The following is a 27,432-nucleotide window of genomic DNA, read 5'->3' as shown; positions in this document are numbered from 1 at the left end:
GAGTGTGAGCCCCATGTGCGACAAGGACTGTGTCCGACCTGATTACCTTGTATGTACTCTAGCGCTTAGAACAGTGCTTGACACATAGTAAGCACTTAACAAATACTATCATTATTATTGTTATTATTATAATTACCGAAATAGCCCTATTTGGGAATGCCCTGCTAACGCCGAAATGAGGAAGAAACTAGATAACATGCACTACTCTTTTACTGTGGAGAGTGCAGAAAAGATGATCTTTTCTTCAGTGATTCTCTCACACATGGGTAAAATGCCACCATTAGTAGTGTCATCTTCAAATATAAATGATGGCAATACACGCACAGTCTCTCTCTCTCTCTCTGCGTGTGTATGCGTGTCTCTAGTGGTTTATAAAGGAGTTAAGAGAAACTTCCAAAGATGCATCATTTATTTCCAGTGAGTAGTTTACCTGCTGGGAAAATCTGGCTTACTGTATCAGTCTGAAAGTCAGTGCTGTATAAGAGCACACCGGCATCTCTTTTTTCCAAGTACAAATCATACAGAGAGGTTGAGCTGGAGCTCCAGGGCCCCTATTTTATAATTCAGTAATTCCAGACAGGTTTTTAAGAAAACACAGGTTGGCTAGGTCGTTCACCTATCAAGTTGATTCCCCACCTGTTTTGTCCTGAGCAAAAGTAAAACACTATCTCAAAGAATTAGATTTGATACTGTTTTGGTCCTTTCTCACATCAGATGTAGCTACTTATGTTTTCCCTTCTTGAACTTGTTAGGGCCCAAGACAAACAACGAGGCCTAGTGGCCTCCCTAGGACTGAGAGCCAGAGGACCTGGGTTCTAATCCTCGCTCCATCACTTGCTTGCTATGTGACCCTGGGCAAGTCACTTAACTTCTCTGGGCGCCAGTTACCTCACCTGTAAAATGGGGATTAAGACTGTGAGCCCCATGTGGGATAGGGACTGTGTCCAACCTAATTTGCTTGTATCCACCCCAGTGCTTAGTACACTGCCTGGCACAAAGACAAACACCACAATTATTCTTACGATTATTAACTTCTCTGTGACTGTTTCCTCAACTGCAAACTGGAGATTCAATCCCTGTTCTGCCTTCTACTTAGAATCGTGTGCCTCTTGTGGGACAGGAACTGTATCTGGCCTGATTAACTAAGCGTGGGAATCTACCTCAGCCCTTAGAACAGTGCCTGACACACAGAAGCACTTAATAATGCCATTTAAAAACAAAACAAATATTCTGAATTTGGAGTACTGATCTGCTAGGAAGAAAATCATCCTGAAGTGCAATGGATTGCTGTTACCAGGCAGGATTTAGAGCATGGGGAAAAGGAATGGAGGGAGGAGGGATGGATGGGAAAGGTCAAGGGGCGAGAAAAGCACAGAGTCCCCTGAAAAGAGGAGACAGCATGTTAGGAGAACAGATCTCTCTGCATGGCCCTGCTTCTCTGGAAGAACAAAAAAGAAAAATACTTGCCCTCTAATACAAGCTCATGTCTTTTAACCAGTGGCCCTACAGAATTTGGCTTAGAGTGAAGGGAACTGAACTTTAATTCCCAGTAACAAAGTTATATTAATGAAAGAATCGTTTTTTGTCCTACGGCTGTCAATGCTCAGAGCACAAATTTATTCCCAGACGTGGTTCACATTACATCAGGCCTTATTATTAAATGATGAGCCCAGCTACAGGGACAGCATTATAAAGAAACCAAGATGATTAAAACTGAGCCTTGTGGTACAATCTCTCCTCTGTTAAAGGTGAAGAGCACAGACACACTTGCAAAGTCACAAATTCAAAGGACCCTGGAAGTGAAACACACCAAAGGAAAGCTAAATGATACAACAAAGCGGTGAAGAGGGCAGGTTGAATTCTGAGTGGAAAATATTTCGTCTAAGACTTAAAAACCCCACACATGCTCTGAGTAGAGCCAGAAAGCTGTTCTGTAATAATAATAATAATTGTGGTATTTGTGAAGTGCTTACTATGTGCCAAGCGCTGTACGAAACACTGGGGTAAGTCCCACATGGGGCTTGTAAGCAGCTTCCACAAAACCAGGGACCCTTAGACAGGGTGAAAAGAGAAAGAGATTCCTCTTGGAAGACTTCTAGCCTGCTCTTCGAAAGCGGGTAAAAGACCAGCACCAGGCTTGTGGATTATTCCCAATTATGCTGCTTGCTATCAGAGACCAGGGAAGTTCAAAATGAACTGGGGAATCTAACGTTGACAAGAAAAATCTCGAAGGCAGAGACAGACAACTGAGAAAATTTGTCTTAATAATAATAATAATGGTGGTATTTGTTAAGCGCTTACTATGTGCAAAGCACTGTTCCAAGCGCTGGGGAGGTTACAAGGTGATCAGGTTGTCCCACTTGGTGGCTCACAGTCTAAATCCCCATTTTACAGATGAGGTAACTGAGGCACAGAGAAGTTAAGTGGCTTGCCCAAGGTCACACAGCTGACAAGTGGTGGAGCTGGGACTCGAACCCATGACCTCTGACTTCCAAGCCGGTGCTCTTTCCACTGAGCCATGCTGTCTTCTCCCCAGGCAGTGTATATATTTTTTTTTGTCTTCCCCCAGGTTAACTGAAAGATGCTGTTGGGATTACCTTGGCGTGGTTGTAAATGTCCACACAGTTGTCTGTGTTGATGCTTTTTGCGCAAATGATCTCACAGTGGCGTTGCAGAGCTTCAAGCTGGAAAAATTTGGCAGCAGATAAAAGCTGAAACCATAAAAAAAAAACAGTAGAAAGTTGGTGAACAGACCACTCTTCCACATTACTGTCCGAAATCTACATGGTCACAAGACATGGTCAGACAGGAACCTGCTCATCAATAATGGTACTTTGATTTATTAAAATTATGGTAGTTGTCAAGTGCTTAAGATGTGCCAAGCACTGCACTAAGTGCAGGATAACCAAGTTGGATTATCCTTACATTTATTTTCAATCCTTCACGGTGCAGTTCCAAAATCCATTTCATCTTGTTCTATTCTCAGCGGACCTGGATATGGGCAATCCATTTCTGAAATATTAGTTATTAATAGCTCATCTTTCTTTTTGGTTTTAAACTCTTGAGATAATAAGATTTGTTGTGTTCTCGTGGAATGCCCCTGGTATCCCATGAGGACTAATCTGTTCGATCCTGGATTCTGATGGGCAGCAGTCCTTTAAGTCTCAAAACCAAGGACCAGCAGAGTTTACATATGTGACGATAAGACTCAGCAGTCAGTCCTGTTGTTCAATGAGCATTTCCTAGTAGAATTACTCTTTCCTTTCATACTTCTAATTTCATACTTCTAATACATTCTAATTTAGGGTGAAAGGAAATACAAACACAGGCAAAAGAGATTAAACAGGCCAGGGGCGGCTCTTCAGTAGCAGCGCGGGCTTATGGCTGGCTCCTAAGGAGAAGCAACCCTCCAAGTTAAGTCACTTAATTTCTCTAGGCCTCTGTTACCTCATCTGGAAAATACTGTGGGCCCTGTGTGGGACAAGGACTGTGCCCAATCTGAGTAGCTTGTATCTACCCCAGGAGTACACTGCCTGGCATCTGGTAAGCACTTAACAAATACTTTTAAAAAAAGAGTGATGTAAAATGTTTCTTACCTCCATTATTTCACTGTTTTTGATGAGCAACGACTCAGCCCCACCATAGTAAAGATACTGCATAACCAGCTGGAAGAAAAAAGAAATAGTGACAATTACAAATCCACTCTGAGCATCTGCCCCCTTTCGCCTGTCCGGCAGGACACTGCCTCACCCATTGATTCGGTCCCACCCACAGGATGGACCTTCTGCATTACAGCTAGGATTGCTTCTTAAGGTGAGCCGCTGAGTGATTTGCTTCAGGGCCTAACACCACAGCACATTCATTCATTCAATCGTATTTATTGAGTGCTTACTTTGTGCAGAGCACTGTACTAAGCACTTGGGGTAGTTAAACTTTTGGAAGTGTGGCCTATGGAAACAGGGACATAAGGGGAGGATGCAACAGATGCAACAGAACAGTGCTTTGCACATAGTAAGCGCTTAATAAATGCCAAAAAAAACCCAAAAACAGTTCGGTGAGTTGAGGGATTCCCCAGAGAAACACACTTGGACTGAAGTTTCGAGCTGACTTCCTTATGTTGGTACATGGATTGCCACACGTGCCTGCAGCACGACGTAACGATGTTATATGGAATGGGAGGACAAAGGAAAAGGAAGTGTGGCAGCGTTGTCCACGGTGGAGGGCTCGGGGATGGGTGGACAACTCAGGACAAGTTGCTATTTCTCGCTTGTAATTCTGAGTTCCTGAAAGGTTGACATTGCAGGGACTCTTTCCACTCCATATGAACCAGTAGGGTTAAATTCTGACACTGCTAATTTGGGATCCAAGGAAGAGATCCAGGAATCCAACTCGAGAAGCTTTCAAGATGCGGGCTGAAAATGAGATTTTACTTTCAGCTAGCCTCCCTTTCCCAGCTGTAACGGTGTCTTTGACATTATCAATCAGTATTTCTATTGTGCTTACAAAGGGTTTTACAGGGATTTATTAGTTTCTCTTTGCAATAACAGTTGTGGGGAGGCCGATGACAGATATCGTCGATTTTATACGGAGGGAAAGTGAGGCCCACAGAGGTTAAGTGACTTGCTCAAATCACACAACCAACCAGTGTTTCAAACTAAACTAAAGAGCTCTTAGCTGTATTTTTAGATCCAAAAGCCAAGTTGTTTTGCAGGCATTAAAACACCTTCTGACTTTTTCTTAACTATGTATAAAATCTGGTACATGGGAGATTTCCTTGGCCCTCTTGCCAGACTCTGTTATTGTTTAGCTCCAAATCAGGAACATTAATAGTTCCCAGCTTAATTGATGGTGGCTACCATGTGTTAAATTCAGGCTTCACTGAACATTTGCAAAGTAATCCACATATGCCACCAACGCTGACTGTGATGGGGGAGAGAATTTTCCACAAAAAGGAAAAATAAAATGAGTCAGAGAATGCTCTTATGGCAGCCTATTAAAAAAAAATCAATCCCCCTTCACACACTGCTAATTAAGAGCTGTGCAAACCATGGACCAGTGACAGAAATGCTGATCCACGGGGCTGGGATGACTGTTTTTATACTGGGACTAGTGGCAAAAAAACATGAGCCTGTGAGTCAGGAGGAACCAGGTTCTAGTCCTGCCTCCACCCTTTGCCTGCTGTGTGACTCTGGGCAAGTCACTTAATCACTCTGTGGCTCAGTTTTCCTCATCTGTAAAATGGGTAAAATACCTGTTCTCCCTCCCTCCTAGTCTGTGAGCCTCTTGTGGGACCAGGTCTGTCGCTGATATAATTACCTTGTAACTACCCAAGGACTTAGCCGATTTATAGGGAGTGAATTACTTGGCACACGGTAAGCGCTTAATTAACACCATTACTATTACCTCCCGGCCCCTTTGCTTTTTGACGTTTTGACAATGGGATTAACTGAAATTGAATAAGCAATTATTAAGCTGGCGGGCCCTGTTTATAGGGCTCGTTTTCCCAGCAGGGAAAAGGCCAGTGGGGCGGGGACTCAGTCAATGGGCTCCTGTACATTCAAAGCTTCAGGTGGTAGCTCAGCGGGACACCCGTTTTTATTTGATTTATACAATGTTCAAAAGAGTCTAGGAAAAGCTGTTTCATTTACTTCACTTCTTCTGTCAGCCTAGAAATGAAATAAACAGTGCACCTGGGAGCCTCCTCCAGTGTCAGCTTTAGTCTTCCTTGGCCTCTCACGGGACTATTTCAAACCACAAATAAGACTTCTTGCTTTTCATTGAGGAAAAAAATCCAATCCCCAGAGCTCCACTAGCTCTTCCCTTTCATTATTAGAACTTGAGATTAATGTGGCAGGGAAAATTTGCCAGAACACAGAACGATTACAGTTTCAGGGATTAATTTGGGGCAGCCCCATTATATTCTGGACACTTTTTTTACAACCAGATCTCCCAAACAGTGTAATTCCCAGACCAGTTAGTAGTGCAGTTAGGAATCCCATTCGCAAGTACTCAAGTTCCTGAGTCCTTTCAATGACACACAGGGTAAGTCAAGTTACAAAATAACCCTATTCAGACCTCTGGCAAACCATAAGATTCTTTACTCAGAAACAAAGAAAGAGGCTTTCAGAAAGATTCAACACTCTCCAACTTTTGAAGGTATTTAAGAGGTAACAGGATCCTCTCTGAGCTTTCAAATCAGTGGGATAAAGGTCAGTCAACTTGCAAATATATTTTGTCCTTAGTATTTGAAGATGACCCAACTGATAGTTTTCAGCTTGGCTGGGAGGAAGGGTTCTCCAACCTACTCAATCATCAATCAATGCTATTTATTGAGCACTAACTTTGTGCAGAGCACTGTACTAAGGGCTTGGGGAGGCACAATACAAAAGAGTTGGCAGACGTGTTCTCTGCCACAGCAGAATTGCCTAACTATAAAGTAGAATTTGGTGGTTTGCAGAAAAGAAATCCTGTGTGGGACAGGAACTGGGTCCACTCTGATTATCCTGTCAGTGCTTGACACATGGAAAGCAGTTAATAAATAGCATCACTACAGAGTAAAATTTCATCACTTTCAGGAAGCATATGAAGACGTATTCAAATGTGCTCTGGCCTGAGGAACATTTCTTCATGGACCATGGCCCTGTTCATTCCCCCTTAGCAAGACTGGCTGCTACTCTGCACACAGTAAGCCTTCAAAAAATACGACTGACTGACTGATCGATCGACATCATGATGATGGAGATGACAGTGACGATGAGGAGATGATGATGATGAGGGTCCACTGAGGAGAATGACGAATGAACCTCGGTTCAGACACTTCAGAACCGATAACCTAAGCTGAGGTTTTGACTAGAGTGCTAGTGATTTGTCCAGTTGCCACTCACAATCTTTTGTCCTTGTCAGTCGGTCATGGGGTATAGCGGATGAATAAGAAGGCAGAGGTGTAGCACGCTGTGAAATCTATGTCAAGGATTTTTACACACAGTACTCATTTATGGCTGAAATTACACATCACAGTGCTCACGCTGTACCCTGGCCCGGTGACCTGGAATAAGGTTGCTTTGGTAGCCTCTGGAATCTTAGCTGCCCATATTATCCAGCATGATTCCTGCTGGGCCTGCTCACCTTGTGAAATTTCCTAAGTACTATTACAATGATAGCTTTGGGTTTGGGGGAGTCAAAGAAAGATTTAATCTCTTTTTATAGAACTTTGAGGAGGCTGCAAGTGACCTGAAAAGGTTCACACAGTTCTCCAAACCCATAATTCCTACCATGAAAGGAATGGACCCTGCGGAAAATCTGGACTGGCAGAGCTATATATACACACAATCTGGCCCCTTTTTTTGAGGTGCTCCATTCCAGAAAGGGGGAAAAAAAAACAGTAAAAAGAAAAAGTTGGAAAAATAAAAAGCATCACATTTTCAAAGAATCTGTTTTAAGAAGACTCCACCGAAACAAAAAGCCCCAAACTGATCAAACTTTACTGAACTCCAAACGAGGGATATTATAGATGAACTGAAATGACATTAATCTGTGCTGGGTTTATATAATAAGCTGCAGTAGGCATGCTAGAATACAAAGAGTTTTTACCTGAAAGATGGGATATTTCACATAATTGATCTCTATGCAAGTGCTATCAGATGTAGTTTTGTTTGATAGCAGTGCTTTGAACCTAAACAACAACAGAAAAGCATTAATCTAACAAAACAGAACAAAGAATGCCACCAAAAAGTAGAAAAAGTGAATATCCGCAGTCTCCTTCTCCAGGTCAAAATAATATTCTGAGCCTAATTTAGAAGTGGTGTCATTTTTGGCTGATGAAATTACCTGCTTAAACCTCGGATTCATTAAATATCTTGAAATTCACTCAATAGTACGTTGTTTTAAGGAGTTCTCAAACAAGTTTTTCCCTTTCTTCTCTGAAACACAATATGATGGCCAACCAAGGGGCCAGAAGCCAGAATCCCCTGAGATGAGTTTCTACTGCTCTGGAAAGACCATCACTTGGTTGTTCTAATGAGATCCCCAGAGTTACGGCCTTTGGCAATGTAGTCTCTGAGGTCATGTCTATGGTAATATTGAAACGATCCCAATATATAGTCTAGGATGTCATGCCTGTGGTGATAGAGAAATGATCCTGTGGGTAGACTATGAAGTCATACCACAAAACCCCACACCAACAGCTGGTATTCAGCAACAACAAGGAAGGACCGGCATGTGGGATATCAACTAGGGACTGTCCTCAGAATTCTAGCCTGTCCCTTATACCCTAAATATTTATTTATTTATTTGCCTTCATTTATTTGCATTAACTACTTTTAAGTGGTTTAAGAAAGGATTTTCATACCTACATACAGGCACACAGTTGAGATTTTCCATTTCAAATCTTAACACTGCCACTATCTCTGGAGGATGAAAAAACTGCCCTAACCCAAGGATTTGGAAAGCACATTACTGTAGAAATTAGACAATTCATGCCGAGTCAAACCATAGGCATGCAGAGATGGAAAAATAACATGTGCCTTATTTTTTTTCCTTATAGCATAGCCAGTTTGCTAAACTGAGAAGCTACCAAAATGTACTTTCATTAAATTAGAAATACATCTATATCCACAATGATGCCGGATGATCCCCAAACTAAAGAAATATATTTACCTCGGAGAAGCCGTAAACAGCAGCACTTTGTGGGCATAAAATGGTCTTCCTTCTATCAGAAAGGTAACGTCAGACATTTCTTTATTGTTAAGAAAATGGGGATCTAGAGAAGGAAAAGGAATAAATTTAGTCAAATAAATAGATTTATATTTGTTTTTGTGACCATAAATAATGGTTAATGGAGAAAAAGATTTTATGACCTAAGTTTCTGCCGCTTCTTAAACATTCAAGAAAAATTTAAACCCAGGAAAACCCAACCAACAGACATTAAGCTCTCACAAACTCCTATGGACTGTTCGTACTTTGCCAGCAGGTTACGGGGAAAAAAAGTATTAGAAGCACCACTTCCTCTGGAACCTCCATCCAAATCCAGAGCTCAGGTCATTTTTTTTTTTTGGAGAGGTGAACATTAAACACTGAACTACCTGCCTCTATCTTCCTGAAGAGCTTTACCCATTTTTTCAAGTTTTCTGAGGCCTTTGACGGTTATTAGAGAAGCAGCGTGGCTCAGTCAGTGGAAAGAGCATGGGCTTTGGAGTCAGAGGTCAAGGGTTCAAATCCCGGCTCCGCCAATTGTCAGCCGTGAGACTTTGGGCAAGTCACTTAATTTCTCTGTGCCTCAGTTACCTCATCTGTAAAATGGGGATTAAGACTGTGAGCCCCACTTGGGACAACCTGATCACCTTGTAACCCCCCCAGTGCTTAGAACAGTGCTTTGTACATAGTAAGCGCTTAATAAATGCCATTATTATTATTATTATTATCACACTGCAGGGAGCGACCTTCAGTATTATCTGGGTGGCTGAAAATCCTAACCCTCCCCTTTCAGTTCTTTGGAAGTGTTTCTGTTGGCGTGGCATAGGATATACTTGTAGGGTACATCCCTAACTCATTTAGAAACCAAAGACACCTCAGACTGGTGGAAACCTTTCTATAGGGCCCTCATTCTTTATACAATCGATTAATAAATGCTATTTATTGAGCATTTACTCAGTGCTGAGCACTGTAACTGGGAGAGAACAATAATAATAATAATAATAATAATAATGGCACTTGTTAAGCGCTTACTATGTGCAAAGCACTGTTCTAAGCGCTGGGGAGGATATAAGGTGATCAGGTTGTCCCACGTGGAACTCACAGTCTTCTACAGATGAGATAACTGAGGCTCAGAGAAGTTAAGTGACTTTTCCAAGGTCACACAGCAGACATGTGGCAGAGCCGGGATTCGAACCCATGACCTCTGACTCCAAAGCCAGGGCTCTTTCCACTGAGCCACAATACAGTAGAGTTGGTAGACATGTTCTCCTGCCCATACAAAGATTACAATTTGAAGGGGGAGACAGATGATGGTAAAATGAATTATGGATGGGGGAATGGGAGAAAATAAGGATATGTACATTAGTACTGTGGGGCTGGGTATGCCATGAGTATAAAGTCCTTATAAAGGGGTAATAATCCAAGTGGATAGGAGATACAGAAGGGAAGGCAAAAAAGAGGAATGAGGCTCTAGACAAGGAAGGCCGTCACAGTGGTATGCAGGCAAAAGTCCCTTGGCAATTTTGGATTCAGGTTTCCGTCTTCAAGCCACACGACACTCCTTTCTTCACCATAAATTGCCTTTGGCTTTCAGAACTGCCAGATGAAACTGTCTGAAAAAAGTGTAGCCAACTCTGATGGCTGAAAAAGAAATCAAAACCAAAATGCCAGGATTCTCCCAAGAAATGCTGGACCATCTGGACGGGTTTGAATTCTGCTATTTGTTTTAAATGGTATTTGTCAAGCACTTTTGTTCTAAACGTTGGGGTAGGTATAAGATAATCAGGTTGGACACAGTCCACATCCCGCATGGGGCTCACAATCTTAATCTCTGCTTTACAAGTGAGGTGAATGAAGCACAGAGAAGTTAAGTGACTTGCCTAAGGTCACAAAGCAGACAAGTGGCAGAGCCAGGACTAGAACCCAGATCCTTCCGCCCAGGCCCATGCTCTATCTACCATAGCCACGCTGCTTCTTTTCCAGAATTTCCCTCTTTGTCATCAAATCACAAGACAATGGGCGAAAAACCCAATATGACAGCAAAGACGATAGTAAAGGTATTTATCAAACATCTATTGAGTGCAATGTATGAGCTGTCACTTACCTAAACGTGAAGTCTGTTTACGCTTGATTTCAATAAGCTTTGGGATGGGATAGGGTCCATAACAGTGTGTGAAGATGACTGCAAGCTGTTGACTAATCACTTCGTTCTAGAGGAAAAAAAAACCCCAAATTCACCTGGCTGATGGACTCAAAGGGACTGGCCAAAGACATAACAATATGAATATCACTATATCCACTGTTTATGAAGGCAAGAAGAACAGATTAAAAACAATACACCCTTGTCACCTTAATGTTAAAATTCATTTTGGTTTCAGTAGCACATAAGCCAAATTCCTCAACCTGTCCATTTTCAATTTGAAAGAGAGTCACAGTAATATGCATGCATGTCATCTTTAAAACATTCTGCTCTAAGAAATAGTTTCTGTCACTCTGGTCTTAATACCTTCATAATTTAATCATCTGATTTCATCCTTGTCATTTAATATCCATTTGAAAGCAGATTCTTGTTGGAGCTCAGAATGGAAAATTCAATTTAGTTCCTGAACACACCTTTCTCTCATTTCTTCTACTTACCGTTTTCTGGAAATTGTCATTTATTTCTTTAAATTACTTTAGGCAGTTTCCCTGACAATGCTAGTGCTTTCTATCAGTTTGAGACAAATACCCTCTGATGCAACATTCTTATAAATTAGACTATGGAATACAGGGTGAGTCACCTAGATTCTCAGAAAGGGATGAATTTTTCCATGCAATCTTGAAGGACCGCTAACTCTTGGTTACTGAATATGACTACCCGGTTTGTTGATTATCCATTTATCTTGCTCCTCTTCTTTCCCCCTTCTGACACTTGTTTTTTGGTCAGTTTGATATTCATTAGTCTCCCTGCTAAAGGGGTTTCCTTTTGAGTTAGCTGGTTGGGTTAATAGTCATCCGTGAATTTACCCGTGCCTTTGACCAAAAAGAGAACTGAGTAGTAAAACGGTTTACACCAGGAACACTTTCCGATCCAGAAACTGGCTCAAATTTATACATCCCAGTATCCTTTGGGGCTTGGGGTTCTTACTGAAGAAAAGGAGCATTAATTAATTACACCATCAGAACTTGGCCAATCAAATTCAGAAAGACAGATTTTCAAGATGGGATAGAAGTCCACACACCTCTCTTTAGTCATTTCACTTGTTTCTTTATATGACAGCAAATGGTATGAGGACGAGCTCCAAGCCAGCCATATATGGAGGTCAAGAATCAAAGATACCAGAATTGTGTTAGCACATTCATTTAGTATTGTTGTTGGGTTTTCTTCTATTATTAGAGGACTGGATCAGTGTATCCATGGTTTTGATTTTTAACGTGTTTTGGATATTACTGAGAAAAGATGGTTTGTTCTCTCTCAGGGTTTTTGAGTGTCTTAAGGGAGATAAACCTAACCTTCCTCCCTTTTAAAACTTATTGTCCCAGTAAATTCTTCCTTTCTTCCTTTGCCCATTCTGGCCAGAACCACTGAGAACGAAAGCTGTTAAGGCTAAGCCTAGCACTCTGTGGATGCCCTGGTCATATTAAGCAACAATTGAAAATGCTTCAGCTGGAAACCCTGGGAGGAATCTCAGTGATGCTTCTGGGGTGGATTTGGATGAAAGGGGGACCGATGATAAAGTCTACCAGGGTCTTGGTGGAATATGTAACAGTTATGTGAAGTTGCTTATCCACTGTCAGGGCTCACAAAAACTCGCTGGGTTCAGTTGGGTGCTTCCAAAGCCTTTCCCCTCTTTTATGCTAGAGAGGCTAGTATAAGGGGGAGGAAGCATATTGTCCTTTGGAATTAGTCTCCTCTAGTTGTCTGCTCATGTTCCATCAGAGTGCATGTTTTAACTAGGTTAGGCATTCTGGCTATCACACCATGACATAATTAAGGAACATTCTTTGAGCAATGTGAACCTGTTTGGATATCATGCACTGCAATGCTGAATGAAACAGTGTACACTTGTGGCATCGGATACAAATACAGCACAAGTTTTCCTCTACATGGGGCTCTGTGAGAACCCGTTTCCAACATCCTTCCTGCAGCCAGATTTTCCAAGATCAGTTACTTTCGTCAGCAGCACCCAAACGGATTCAATCCCTAAAATACCACGAATTCTCTGCTTTCTTTTATATATGGAGAAGTTGAGGCACCGAGAGATTTTGTTAGTTTTGGGATCTGTCACCTGATTCCTACACCTATGATCTAGTCATTAAACCATGCTTTCAGGGATAGTTATCTAAAATAAGGGTAATTGCTGTTAGAGTTGATAGTCACTAATCTACACAGTGGGTTAAATATTGCCATTATCTGTCAAATACTGACAGATAATGGCAGAATTATGGAATTGATGCAGTTGGGCCCAGGAAAAGCTTATTCGAAATGGTTTTCCATTATCCGTTTTGCTACCATAAGAGTCTGGGGACACAGAGGGGTCCCTCGGGACAAAAGACAATATATGATGAAAAATAATGTGGCACGAAAAGCTTCCAAGTGAGACCTAGGGGCAAAGTTACATATGACAAGAGAAAAATATCTAGATTTTTATAGTCCCAATCTTTATTTATTATTATGGCATTTATTAAGCGCTTACTATGTGCAAAGCACTGTTCTAAGCGCTTTACTTGGAGATATGTAAAAGGCAGCACATCCACCCCTAAATACAGGTTGCATGGTAGGAAATGTTTGATAAAGCAAGATTCCTAGTTGGTTCATATACTAGCATTTTTTCTGACTCTTGATCTGGATCTTAGATGAATCAGCAATCTCTCCTAGAGATGGCCTGAAGGTGTGGGGTGGCTGAGATTAGAACTTTGGATGGTCTTGCCTATTTTAAGAACTTTAAAATTTTTTTTAACATTTTTTTAAAAAACAGTTTGTTAAGTGCTTACTATATGCGAGGCACTAGACTAAGCACTAGGATAGACACAAGCTAATCAGATTGGACCCAGTCCATGTCCCACATGGAGCTCACAGTATTAATCCCTATATTCCAGATAAGGTAATTGAAGCACAGAGAAGTTAAGTAACTTGCCCAAGGTCAGACAGCAGACATGTGGCGAGCCAGTAATAGAACCCATGTCTTTCTGATTCCCAGGTCCATGCTCTATCCATTAGGCCAAGCTGCTTCCCCAAGCTGCCTCAACTTCCCCCTCAGAATCCATTCCACCAAGTACCTTTGATAGTGTTATCAGGCTGAGGGCTGTCTTTTGCTGCTTTCCCAGAACAAACTCTTTTCTTCAGGAACCAATCCCTGCCCCAATGCCCTGCTTCCCTCCACCTCCACCCTGCCACTGCACGCACGCACGCGCACACACACACACACACACACTTACTTCTACTCCCCTGGGGAACTTGGTCAATCAGTTTTTTCAAAGGATCTCAACTTCCAAATCAAGGTCCCAAATATTCCATTTATTTTTCATTTACCGTGCACCATTATTGGGCCCTTCAGCATCTGGACTGAAGCTTGTCACAGTTTACCTGAAGACTTCCAAGATTTGGATGTTCAATCCACCTGGTTACAAACTGTTAATACCACTTCGTATTACTCTAGCACATTTACTTCCAAACACTCTCCTAATCTATGTAATTTCATTTTAGTCTCAAGCTCCCTGAGATCTAGAAAGGGGAAAATGTTAGTATCTAAATTTGGCGGATGAGAGAATTGAAGCACAAAGACCTGCCCCAGAGACCGTGGCCGAGCTGAGAGGAAAGACCAGGCCTCCTGACTTTTCCATTCCCTGCTCTTTTCAGCCAGCGCACCTCCATGCCTCCACACAAACACCAGCTTCTAGGTGCTCCACTGTAAAATGCTAAAAGTCCTCTGGACTGTAAGCTTGTTGTGGGCAGGGAATGTGTCAGTTTATTGTTATTTTGTACCCTCCCAAGTGCTTAGTACAATGTTCTGTACACAGTAAGCGCTCACTAGATATGACTGAATGAGTGAAATGCCAAGGATTCAGAGAGCACTTTTGAGTCTATAACTAGGACCTACTTTAAAGTACAGAAAAACAGATCAATTCTTTTGGGTTTCAAGTCACTTAGCAGATTACTGAATCATCAATTTGTATTCCGAGTGCTCACTACATAAGCTGGACAGACCACACATAAAGCCCTGACCTTCAGGGGATTACATTCTAAGACTTTTCCTTTCTTGATGAGGAGACACATACATACGTCTTACTCTACACAGTTACTCACTTTCAATGCAGGGGGTTCTGGGAGTATATGAATCCCAAGTGTCACTGTGAAATCCAAGAAAAAATGAGCCCCAGAGCAATGAAAAAACAGCAATTACTCATGTGTTTCTGGGTCATTTTTAGTGTGCCCTGGTAGAGAAATATTTGGTTTGATTAACGGTTTTTTAGATTTTTAGGTGAAAGCTTCCTGAAGTCCCAATTTTCTTATGCTCAACTCACCTCACTTGACTTCTTCCAACGGCTCTCAGAGCCAAAACTTGGCTCTTGTTTCTTAAAGAGTCACCTCCTTTTGAGTCTTTCCAAGGCCTCAGGCTTTCTCCTTCCTGCCTCTGTAAATTGTTTTTCATGCATCGTTCATCTGCTTCAAGTCAGGGCCAAATGGCAGAGGAAGCATGCCCAGATACCCTAGCTTAACCCAGGAGGAGCGCAAGGGCTAAGGCACTTGATTTGTTCATGCCGGTTGGGAGAAGCATATTCTGAGTGAATGAGTTTGAAGGGAGCCCACCTTCCTGCCTAATGACCTGACCTCCCAGAGATTGCAGTTTGTGGAAAGGTGGACGAGCAAACTTAGCACTTTCATCCATGGGTAGGAGGGAAAGATGAGAGGTCCTGGCAAAAGTCTAATGCTCCTATGTCCACTTTAGCCTCCCAAATTCAATCTATCGTATTTATTGGGCACTTACTATGTGCAGAGCACTGTACTAAGCACTTGGGAGAGCACAATATAGTGGAGCTGGTAGACACGTTCCCTGCCCACAAAAAGCTTACAGTCTAGAGGTGGAGACAGACAGGAATATAAATAAATAAGTAAAGGCTATGTACATAAGTGCTCCGGGGAAGAGGAAGGGGTGAATAAAGGATGCAAATCCAAGTGCGAGGGTGATGCAGAAGGGAGTGGGAGAAGAGGAAATGAGGGCCTAGCCGAGGAAGGACTCTTGGAGGAGGTGTGCCTTATTGAAGAATAAGGCTTTGAAGGTGGGGAGATGGATCGTGTGTCAGATATGAAGAGGGAGAGCATTCCAGTCCCAGAGGCAGGATGTGGGCGAGATAAATGAGATGGAGCTACAGTGAGGAGGTGTTGGCATTCGAGGAGCAAAACGAACGGGCTGGGTTTGGAGGAGGATATCAGGGACGTATGGTAGGAAGGGACAAAGTGATTGCATGCTTTAAAGTCGGTGGTAAGGAGCTTCTGTTTGATGTGGATACTCACCAATCTTTAGAGAACAGCCCTGACAAACAGGCTAGGAAACCACCTCCCCCTCGGGCTGCTAAGTTAACATTCTCCCTCTGTACTGAATAACCTTAATTATGTAGCCAAATGGAAAGTGTACGGTCCTGGGAGTCCGAAGACCTAGGTTCTAATCCCAGCTCTGCCACTTGCCTGCTGTGTGTGCCCTTGGGCAAGTCACTTAACTTCTCTGTGCTTCAGTTTCCTCATCTGTAAGACAGGCAAAAATACCTGTTCTCCCTCTCAGTCTGTGAGCTCCAGGTGGAACAGGGACAGTGTCTGATCTGATTACCTTGCACCTGCCCTAGTGTTTAGAACAGTGCTTGGCATATACTAAGCACTTAATTAATACCACATATACTATTACCATCATCGCTAATATTACTTTCACGGCACTATTTTGGTTTCTGTTGTCTTTTCAGATCAGAGACAGAGAACACACAGAGCTGCTCCAACTCTAGCTCTGCATATGGGGCGGTTTCACCACAACCGTGATCCAACAGTGCTCTTTCTAGGCACCTCTCCTACCTTGCTGGCTTTCAGTATCTCAAACATCAAAGGCAGCCCCTGGGTAATAAGTTCCTCTGAGTACTCTTCTTCCTGGATGGATTTAAACTCCTTTAACAAGCACTGGATGAGAGGTCTCCGGTGTTGCTGGAAGGAAATTCGCAAAGACTCGAGCCACGTATGCAGAGTCCACGGCACGCCTGAGAGGGGAAACAGCAAAACACAGACAGAAAATATCTTCTTGTCAATTGAACCTAAGTGCCCATCATAATACAGAATTCTAAGCACGAGAGAGGGATGCTCTCTACCTGAGAAGCCCCCAGCTATAATTGTCCAGAAGTTCCACTTTGGATTCATCCTTCAATTCACTCAATTACGGCTACTACCATCCAACGGAACGGTACAGTTGTTTGACAGAATGTTTACGCCTTTACTGCTAAGATGCATTTAGTACTTGAGAGCACACTCATCAATGGGTTCTTTACATCCATTTACTGGTTATGACAATTGGTTCTTAACTTGTCTGACATGGAATGATTTGTTCTTGCTCACAATCAGAGAGGAGGCTGGTGGTGAGGAGCTTCTAAAGTTAGGATTTTAATGCTCCATCTTGGGTCCCACTCCCTCTTCCTTAGGGTTGAGAAGGGAGAAGTGGAATGTTTTGGTTTTTCTGTAACAATGAAACAATGCTTCCTCACGCAGGTGCTCTATTGCCCTTTTAATGAACACCTGAAAAATGTGATTGCGAGGAATTTCCTTTTCCCAACATCAGGCTCTATCATTTGGGGGCTCAGGCATGAGAGACAGTCTCTTTCTATTGCTTATAAACGTATCCCACTCCAAGATTCATTTAGTTCACAAGATCATGTAAAATGAATTCTTAGTCCAATCTCACATGCTCCTGCATTCAATAGTGACAACAGAAGAGAGAAATCATTCCAAAGAGAACTAGATGCTCGTTTCAAGAGAAAAATGATAAAGAACACTCTCGGAGGCTCTCGCAGCCCGGGTCAATTCAGCAACACGACTCAAGGTTGTAAGGCTGCATCTCGCCATTTTGGTCCGACGGTCCGCTGCTTCCTTCTTGGGGACTGAAGAACAGCGATCTTATGACTAAGCCGGTAGAGAGGGACAGGATGGGCTTCAGTGAAATCTATTTCCTCAAATGCACAATGAAGATGCGGTGGATTATGACCTATCTCACAACTGGGGCCCGCACACTTAACCCTCACTGACTGCACCTTTTCTGAATCACACAATGTGGGACTGGGGGGCGGGCAGGGTGAGAAAGAGGTCTGATGTGTTCCCTCATGTTGCCTATCAACGAATTTATGTAGTCGGATGAGGTAGGAAATGTTATCCAGTGGCCCGAGAATGGGTCCTTTCTGCTTCGGGTGATGCTATGTGAGACTGAGGTCCAGGTAGAGCAGACATTTAACGAATTTTGCCTGGAACGTGGCACCTCCATCCACAGAAAAGATCATCATGCGCTGTCAGATTAGTGTGCTCAGAGCCAAAATGGCCTCCCACCTGACAGGCACTGGGCTGAGAGCTTGCCAGGCCCGTGAGGCAAAATGGAGAGGATATCAGAACTAACCTATGCTCCTTATGTCAATTGTTACATCCACATATCCATGTTCAGCGCTGTGATACATGGCCTCTTTCAGGGCTTTCAGTTTTGCCTTGCTGTTGCGGCTGGCACACAGCGGAGATGGAGCTGTCTCCGCCAAGTCACTTCCCTCAGCCAGAATCTCCTCCAGGGACAGGATATCACTCTTCTCCTTCTCTGGCTGAGCAAGCAGTTTGCGGAACACATTCCTGTCAATCACAAACCCAACAGAGAGGAAGAGACTCAGAGATGGAAACTGCTTTGCTTCGGCCAGGGGCAACTAACTCGGGGGGCAGGTTGGGGCCCCTAGCAGACTGACCATCCAAAAGCAACCCTCGGCAAAGAGAGCGGATAGTTCAACCCTAAAAAACATGCCAATCGGAGATCTCGCCATCTGCCATTCGGTGACACTTGAAACTCAGACAGGACCGTTGTCAGCAAGGGTCCCCTGCTCTATGAATGACGCCTGAAACTGACAATCAGGGAAGTGTCACTGACCCCTATTTTACAGATGGGGATGCTGAGGATAAATTGCTCCTTCTGCCCGCCACCCCGCTAGGCTTTTCAGTAAGCCACAGGTTGAGCCAGCCTAAGAGTCCAGAGGTCCAGGATCCTGTCCCCGGGTCTTAATTCTCTGCCATACTAGTTTATGAAAAAACAGTCCCCGAATGACAGAAATTTCATATGAGGCCCTAGAAAAAAAATAAACCTCACTCATCTGGGCCTTATCACACAGTTCTGCTCTCTCCTTGACAACCACCTCTCTGGCAAAAACTGCTCCGACTGAAACGTGCGGGGGGAAATCTATGTGTGCCCACTCTCGCCAGAGATACCGTCGTTGTCAAGAAGCCACAAGTCAGGCTACAAAGGGTTGGTCTTTCTGGCCAGAAAACTGGGCTTAGGCTACAAACGCTGGGCTCATGGCCAAAAGCGGGTGGAGGTCACCAACATCTCCTGGCTCGCTTTGGGCAGGAAAGGGGCATATGCTTCTAAATGCCATGATTCGGTCTCACCCAGGCGCTCCGCACCCTTCGTCTTGACTTGCCCTACCCTACCTGTGTCCGTGTGCTGCGGCCTGGCTGAAAGAGTTCATGTCACCCTGTGGAGTTGTAGAAATTCCATTTCTGTACATTGTTCCTATCATGGGGTCAGCTCCTCGTTCCAGCAGCAAGCTAACCAGTTCAAAATTTCCTGTAGGCCCAGAAAAGGGTTTGTTTTTTAAAGTTAACAAAAAAGGACTGTACAGATACACGTGAGATCATGTCACAGTTGGATTAGTCAGCTGAGATAACATTTCCTGAAAGACTTCTCTGTCTTACCTACGGCAGCGGCAAGTTGTAAAGGTGTTTCAGAATAGTTTTCCTCACCGTGTTCTAAAGAGCCTTCAACCTTGGCCCCAGCATCCAGCAAGAGCTGTGAAGGTAAAGCTGCCATTTAGAAACACTTGCAGGACATCCAAGTAAGAGCCAATTCACTCTACAGCACCAGAGTATGAACAACCCACAGAGCAATGGCAAAACTGGGGGAAATTTCAGAATGATATTAGACTGATAGTTTCCTGTCACTAAACTGGAGAGTGTTTGGGATGGCGGGGGTGGAAGGCGGTAGAGCCACGCAAAAAGGACAGAAATGTCACCCTCATCTTCTAGGGGCCCCCAGAATCAGAAGGCAGGGAGGATATAGGCTTAGTATGCCTTACATATAGGCTTAGTATGCCTTAGGTCTCTCTGGAAGGTGACTACCCCTTTTCCAGATGCAAATATATTAAATGTCTATTCTGTACTTTAACTTTATCCTCCTGAAGATAGCAGATAGTAAGATATCTGAAATTGGCATTCTCTGCCACACCCATTAAAAACCACGATCTGTCGCCAGTGAGAAGCTTTTTGCAAGTTTTGTCTGCTTTGCATTACAAGCATCATTCTGCAGCTGCCCTCATTTATCATTGACAGTCCAGCCTGACATTTGTTTTCCAGTGCTCTGAGCTTCTGGAGCTAAGGGGCCATGCCTCTGATTTCAAGGTGGAGGTTTTGAGAGGATGGGTTGGCTGGACCCTGAGGACAACACTTAGCTCCCCAGGTCACAATTTGACCATTGCTTCTCTCAGTATCCCCACTAGACTTCCAAGTATGCTTTGCAAAAGCCAGTTCTCTGTATGATGAGCGATCTTCAGACCCTACTATTTTTGGGTTGGATGCAGTTCTGACACTTCTACTCCCCAGACCCCCAACACAGGATTTCTTACACAATCTAAGACAACGCTCGTTCAGCCTATTTTTTTTAGAAAAGTGAAATGAAAGACAAGTTTAAGAGCAAACAATATGAGCTTTTCTTCACTCATATTCACCTTTTCCATTTGGGTGTCTTTGTGGGCGCTATATTTCATGTTGGTTAAACCCGGGTTAGATTTGTCTATACATATTTTCTGAATCTATTATAGACACCCTATGACTACTGGATTTCAACACAATCAACCAATATACACATAACGCGGGAAAGAGATGCTGGACTGGCTACAGACAGAAGAAAATGTAAGAGGTCAAATGAAATCAGCAGCAGATAGGAAGTACGGCAATACCTGGACTACAGGAATATGTCCATGCAACACAGCAAATGTCAGAGCTGTCCAATGGCGAGTCTCAGGATGAACGGATGGATATTTATTAGCAGTACTGATTACCTATAAACAAATTGAAGTTATTGTAAAAATCTGACCTCCAAAAAATTTGACTAGTAAATTTAGCCTGCTAGCAGCTGGGCACATTTAGTTCAGGTGCAAGACACTGCTCAGAAAATTCACCTCAGGATAGGTTGGGGGTTTGGATGATCTCTCCCTCCAATACCTAAATAACCGTTTCACCAGAAATGAGACAATTTACCTGCCAGGCACCGAGGAGAGACTAAAGAGGACTCCACAAGGGAAGACCTGAGAGAGACCAAATTTCTGCTGGAGCCTGAAATTTGTCCTGGCTTCAGGATTTTTCCATATTCAGTGATCCTTTCCCTTCTCACTATCGCTGCTGGAAAGGGCTCGGAGAGGTCTGAATGTCAGCTAGTGCTGATGGGTCCCAGCCACCTACCACTCTGCTGCTGCTCCAAGAGGTGACACGGTTATTTTGTTGTAAACGTTATATGAAAATAATATATGGAACATTCCAAACTATACGTCTGCTCCTAAACTTCAGTCAACTAGATGACACAACCCTTGCGCTGAAAGGAAACGGAGTTTGTTTGTTTGTTTTTAATTTTACCAAATTTCATCCTTCATCTGAGTCTCCTGTCTAGCTCCTGTCTGGGATGCATAGAGTGCTTGCTTATTTGTTTATATTAATGTCTGTCTCCCACTCTAATAATAATGATGGTATTTGTTTGGTATTCTGTATCAAGTACTGTGATAAGCGCTGGGGTAACTACAAGCTCATCAGGTTGGGCACAGTCCCTGTCCCACGTGGGGCTGATTTTCTTCATCCCCATTTTACAGATGAGGTAACTGAGGCACAGATAAGTTAAGTGACTTGCCCAAGATCTCACAGCAGACAAGAGGCGGAGCCAGGATTAGAACCTGGGTGCTAGACTGTAAGCTCCTTGTGGGCAGTGAATATGTCTACCAACTCTGATGTACTGCATACTCCCAAGCACGTAGTACAGTGCTCTGCACACAGCAAACGTTCCATAAATACTGTTGACTGACTTACTAACCACAGGGGAGTTTTAGTTCTTTGTTGTACAGCAGCCCTGCAGCCTCTAACCTGATAGGTGAAACTGGGTGATGAGCCTTCACAGATAATTTTTCAAGATATATATGTTCATCACCGAGACCTCCAGTTCTATATCTGAGGGTTGTAGGGTGGCAATGGCATGCAACTGAAAACCAAAACAATTTCCAACAGCTGTTTAGCTTGAACATTCCTCCAGAGTGGCCAAATTTAGACTCTTTAGACTTGAGCATGAAGACAGTGGCCTCAGAGGCAGAGGCCATTGATGATCACAAGTCTCTTCCGGCCAGTTGGAGAAGTGGAAGCTGAAGAAAAGAATGAATTGAGCCACTCTGGGGGCCGGGAGAGGCAGTTACGGGGAAGACGGTCCCCCATAAGCCACTAGGTCACAGATGATCTCCACTCTACTTTGTATATTATTGAGTACATCAGGAGATGCACTGTAGGGGCATCTCACACATTATATCAAGACTCATTAGAAGGACTTGAAGGATGTATGCTACGCTGCCGCCATGGGAGGGACTAAGTGTTGGATTAATCATCGGCTCCAAACCTGCACTAGTAAACAACCAACACATTGATCGAGAAGGCTAAATAGTCAGCTCCAGGAAATATAAAGAAAGCAGCAGAGTGCTCTCTCATAGCATTACGACAGCCTGGCTGGAGCAAGGAACCCTAAATGTGAAGAGTGATGTGAATAGCAAATAGGCATTTAATAAGAATAATTATGGTACTTGTTAGTGCTTTCTATGTGCCAAGCACTGTTCTAAGTACTGGGGTACATATGAGTTAATCAGGTTGGACACGGTCCCAGTCCCACTCTTTATCCCCATTTTACAGATGAGATAACTGAGGCACAGAGAAGTGAAGTGACTTGCCCAAGGTCACACAAGTGGCAGAGCTGGGATTAGAACCCAAGTCCTTCAGGCTCCCAGGCCTGTGCTCTATTTTCTAAGCCACGCTGCTTCCCAGAGACACAGTCTCTTGGCCAGCACAGACTGTGAGCATGACAGAGATACATCATCAAGACTGGCTCGTTGCAAAAAACCCTCAGAGATGGGAAAAACTATTTTCAGCAAAGCAAGAAACATAGCAACATCACCTTGCAGCTTCTCATGATCAAAACAAAAAGGGAAGCCTACAAAAACCTGAAACAGAATACACAGATCACACTAAGAAGCACGTGTGGCTAGAGATGGAACTTCAAAGTTGAAGGGAACCAAAACTAAAGACTGGGTCTCTTCACTAAAGAAACTTCATGTCTCCAAACTATGGCACCATCAAAGGATATAGTTGGAACAACCCTCAACACATAGGCTGAGTGGAAATCTTACACAGAGGGACAAAATATTTCAATGAACGGACCACGCCACTGACAGTCAATCAACCTTTTGAAGTAGAGAAGACATGCTAAAACGCATAGGCAGGACCTAACCTCTGACTCTGAGGAAGTACTCCTCACAGTCAGAGCCCAGAAAAATGGAAGAGCCCCTGGACTTGATGGCACTGCTGCAGAAATCTATAAGCAAGGAGAAAATCTAATCCATAAAGGTCTGCATAAGCTTTTTTTTATGGTATTTGTTAAGCGCTTATTATGTGCCAGGCACTGTTCTAAGAACTGAGGTAGATATAAGGTAATCAGGTTGGACACTGTCCATGTCCCACAAGGGGCTCACAGTCTTAATCCCCACTTTACAGATGACGTAACTGAAGCACAGAGAAGTGAAGTGACTTGTCTAAGGTCACACAAGTGGAAGATCCAGGCCTAGAACCCAGGTTCTTCTGGGTCCCAGGCCCGTGCTATATCCACTAGCCCACGCTGCTTCCTCTGCTTCCCGCTTCTTCTAAAATCCATAGCCAACTGTGCACTAGACTCTTCAGACTGAAACACAGCCCATCAGATGTAATCGTAGCAAAACAGATGTAGGAAAAATGCAGAGAACACCACCATAACTTCTACACTCTGCTCATTAACTTTACGCTAGCAACTGACACTACCAACAGAGCAGGACTCGGGGATTTGTTAGGCAATTTTGAGCATCCTGAAAAATTCACCAAGTTCCTTAAACTCCCCCAAAGGTGGTATGGTTGGTCAAATCCGAGTTGCCCTGAATGACACTTTCTCCATCACTGCTGGAGCAATGCAGGGCTTTTTGTTAGGTCTCATTCCATCTGTTCAGTCTATTCTGTTGTGCCACGCTTGAAGATGCAATAACAGAACAGGAAATTGGAGTCAGAATATGTTTTCAAGGTGCTGGAAAACTCTTCCAGCTAATCAAGTTTCAAAAGCATCATCAAAAGATTTTGGGACTGTTGTTTAGGAACTGCTATATGCAGGTGACCATACTTTTAAAGTACACAGAAGAGTAGCATGGCCTAGTGGAAAGAGAATGGGACTTGGAGTCAGAGGACCTGGGTTCGACTCCCCTCTCTGCCACTTGCCTGCTGTGTGACCTTCGGCAAGTCATTTGACTTCTCTATGCCTCAGTTTCCTCATCTGTAAGATGTGGATTTAATACGTGTAGTCCCTCCAACTTACAACGTGAGCCCCATGTGGTACCTGATGATCTCGTATCTACCCTAGTGCTTATTACAGTGCTTGGTACATAGTAAGTGCTTCACAAATACTACTATCATTATTCTTCTTATAATAAAAAGACATGCTAATGACAATAAATCACTTTAAAGCGCTTAGTACAGTGCTATGCACACAGTAAGCGCTCAATAAATATGATTGATTGATTTAAAGCTGTCTGGACTGACAATAAGTTTGAAGAAAGCCCAGCCTACACACAATCAAACATTTTCACTGACTTCAGTGAACTTAAAGCTGTGGTCCACATCTGTGACCTAGGATGTGGACTACCCAATAATGCCTTGCTTGATAAAGAGGATGTAAAAGGATAAAAAAGATGCTAAAGAGAATGAAAGTAGACCAGACTGGTTTCTAGCAGACTTTCAGGCAGAGTGTAACAACAATAAAGACTCTAGCTCCAATGATACCTAAGGTCTTCACAGCTGCTGTGCTGTCCAAATTTCTATACGGCCGTAAGATGTGACAGAAAACACATCCAAGCTTCTAAAGCAGTTTCACCAATGTCCCTACAAACTACTCAACAGCAAATGGAGGACAAGATTACCAATACCGAGGTCTTGAGATGCAGTCACCTCATCACCACTGAGGCAGTGCTCACAGTGACATAGCTCCTCTGGGCAGGTTATGTGAGGAGAATGGATGGCAGCACAAAACCCAAGCAGGCACTGTATGGTGAACTGAAAAGGGGCACACAAGCTAAACGAGCAGAATAGACAAATTAAAGACATGTGAACCACAGTCTGAAACAAACCAACAGCATGGTGGACTCCTGGGCGGCCAGTGTGGGAGACGGACATCAGAGAGCAAAGGCTCCACAGAGCTCACGATACCAAGATCCGGGCACAAAAACAGACTCAGGCTGTGAATGGGAGAAACCCACTTGTGCAGTGTGGACCTATCTTTATGTGCAAGCATTGTAGAAGGGAGTGCCAATCACACCTGGTCTCAGCCCACTCTTAAGCGTGGATAGAATCTCACCATGAGGCGCATCGGCTAAGAAAATGAAGGACAGCTACAGTATCAATCAATCAATCACCTGGGAGATGTCGGGAACATCAACAATAAAAGTTAGGGAACTCTGCACAGGAACTCTAAGGGAAAGCTAACATGCCACGCATTTAAGGGATGCAAATATATTTAGTTCTCTGGAATGTTGCCCAGTTGAAGGCAGTCTGTGCTCAGGACAGATGGAGCATAACAAAAGGCAATGAAACCAGTCTGAAAACTCTGGTCCTGATTCCAAGGAGAAAAGAAACTCTGCGGGTTTATCCCCTCCCTGCTCTCCTTCCCTCTGTGCTTTGCGACACTGCAAGTCCAAAGAGACAAGGGACGGGCACGAGAGGGAAAAGGGAAACATCCCTACCTCCACGTTCAGATCCGCTCCGGCATCCAGCAGCATCTGGACCATGGCTTCATCTCCCCGGACACAGGCATACATCAGAGGGGTCATGCCCTGTGAAAGATTAAAACCAGGATTAAGCCAACCTGCAAGAATGTTGTCGCATTTCTGCCAAGTAACGTGAGTGACCACACAGATTGGGAAGCAGCGTGGCCTAATGGAAAGAGCACAACCCTGGGAGACAGAGGACTTCATCATCATCAACAGCATTTATTGAGCGTTTACTGTGTGCAGAGCACTGTTCTAAGCACTTGGAATAGTACAATAAAACAGGGTTGATAGACACGTTTCTTGCCCACAACGAGCTTACAGTCTAGAGGATAGGAAAGCCTATCACTGGATCCTAAAGCTGGAGACTTTGGAGGAATTATGGTTCTAACCCCAGCTCTGCCACTCGCCTGCTGTGTGACCAAGGGCAAGTCTGCAAAACAGGGATGAAATAATAATAATAATAATAATCGCATTTGTTAAGCGCTTACTATGTGCAAAGCACTGTTCTAAGCACTGGGGAGGATATGAGGTAAGCGGGTTGTCTCACATGGGGTTCCCAGTCTTCATCCCCATTTTACAGATGAGGTAACTGAGGCCCAGAGAAGTTAAGTGACTTGCCCAAGGTCACACAGCAGACATGTGGCAGAGTCGGGATTCGAACCCATGACCTCTGACTCCAAAGCCCGTGTTCTTTCCACTGAGAAATCTTCCTCCCTCTGCCTTAGACTGTGAGCCCCATATAGGACAGAGGCTGTGTCCAACCTGATTATCTCGTATGTACCCCAGTGCTTAGTTCAGTGCTCGGCACATAGAAAGCGCTAAACAACCATGAAAAAAAAGGCTAAGAAAGAGGCTTGTACCCACAGGCCATGTGGAACAGACATGGGGACACTTCTGAAAGAAAGTCTTAAATGTCTATTTTTATGGGATACCTTAAAAAGAGGGCTGAAATAAAAACTTTTCCATCAACTACTAGTTCTCATTATCCAAGTAAAGGATGCTTTGTGGAAAAAAAATTGGGGTGAAATTGTGCTTCGTCCTTGTGGCTCAGACTCGGAGAATTTTAAAAGAACTGGCTACAAAAATAAGCTTTTTTCCACAGACTTCCATTTCCAAAGGGATGACCAATACAGATAGATGCCAGAATGAATGAACTTAAAGCCCTGCATCCTCCATCCCCTCCTCCGCACCCCCCCCCCCAAAAAAAAATGTAGCTATGTACTTTCTATGTCTTCATGATTCAAAGGCGAGCAGCAGGCTAAACTCTAAGTTGCTCTCCCTTTGACAACCTGACGTTAGTGGGTCTGTTTTAGAATGTCTTTTCAGGAGAGTGAACCACACTGACATCTCTTTACTAAAACAGACACTCTATTTTCCTTTTCAGCTCTAAGATACCCATCAGATACTGCT

The 27,432-nt window shown here is 43.5% G+C and overlaps 1 protein-coding gene across 1 annotated transcript in view; it reads right to left on the bottom strand.

Annotated features, from left to right (window-relative positions):
* Nucleotides 1-27,432, bottom strand: part of BTBD11 (BTB domain containing 11) — a 218,510-nt gene that overhangs the window by 3,454 nt on the left and 187,624 nt on the right. Inside the window, exons 6-16 of the mRNA XM_038756073.1 lie at nucleotides 25,996-26,085; nucleotides 20,899-21,000; nucleotides 19,640-19,733; nucleotides 19,376-19,511; nucleotides 18,309-18,529; nucleotides 16,733-16,911; nucleotides 10,796-10,901; nucleotides 8,656-8,758; nucleotides 7,591-7,672; nucleotides 3,597-3,665; nucleotides 2,598-2,711 (exon numbers count right to left, since the gene is read on the bottom strand). Coding sequence (XP_038612001.1) covers nucleotides 2,598-2,711; nucleotides 3,597-3,665; nucleotides 7,591-7,672; nucleotides 8,656-8,758; nucleotides 10,796-10,901; nucleotides 16,733-16,911; nucleotides 18,309-18,529; nucleotides 19,376-19,511; nucleotides 19,640-19,733; nucleotides 20,899-21,000; nucleotides 25,996-26,085 — 1,296 coding nt within the window. The remainder of the gene's footprint in view (nucleotides 1-2,597; nucleotides 2,712-3,596; nucleotides 3,666-7,590; nucleotides 7,673-8,655; nucleotides 8,759-10,795; nucleotides 10,902-16,732; nucleotides 16,912-18,308; nucleotides 18,530-19,375; nucleotides 19,512-19,639; nucleotides 19,734-20,898; nucleotides 21,001-25,995; nucleotides 26,086-27,432) is intronic.

Source organism: Tachyglossus aculeatus, chromosome 14 (genome assembly GCF_015852505.1).
Source record: "Tachyglossus aculeatus isolate mTacAcu1 chromosome 14, mTacAcu1.pri, whole genome shotgun sequence".
In the NCBI taxonomy this organism is placed as follows: Eukaryota; Metazoa; Chordata; class Mammalia; order Monotremata; family Tachyglossidae; genus Tachyglossus; species Tachyglossus aculeatus.
This window is presented reverse-complemented; position numbering and strand designations above follow the sequence as displayed.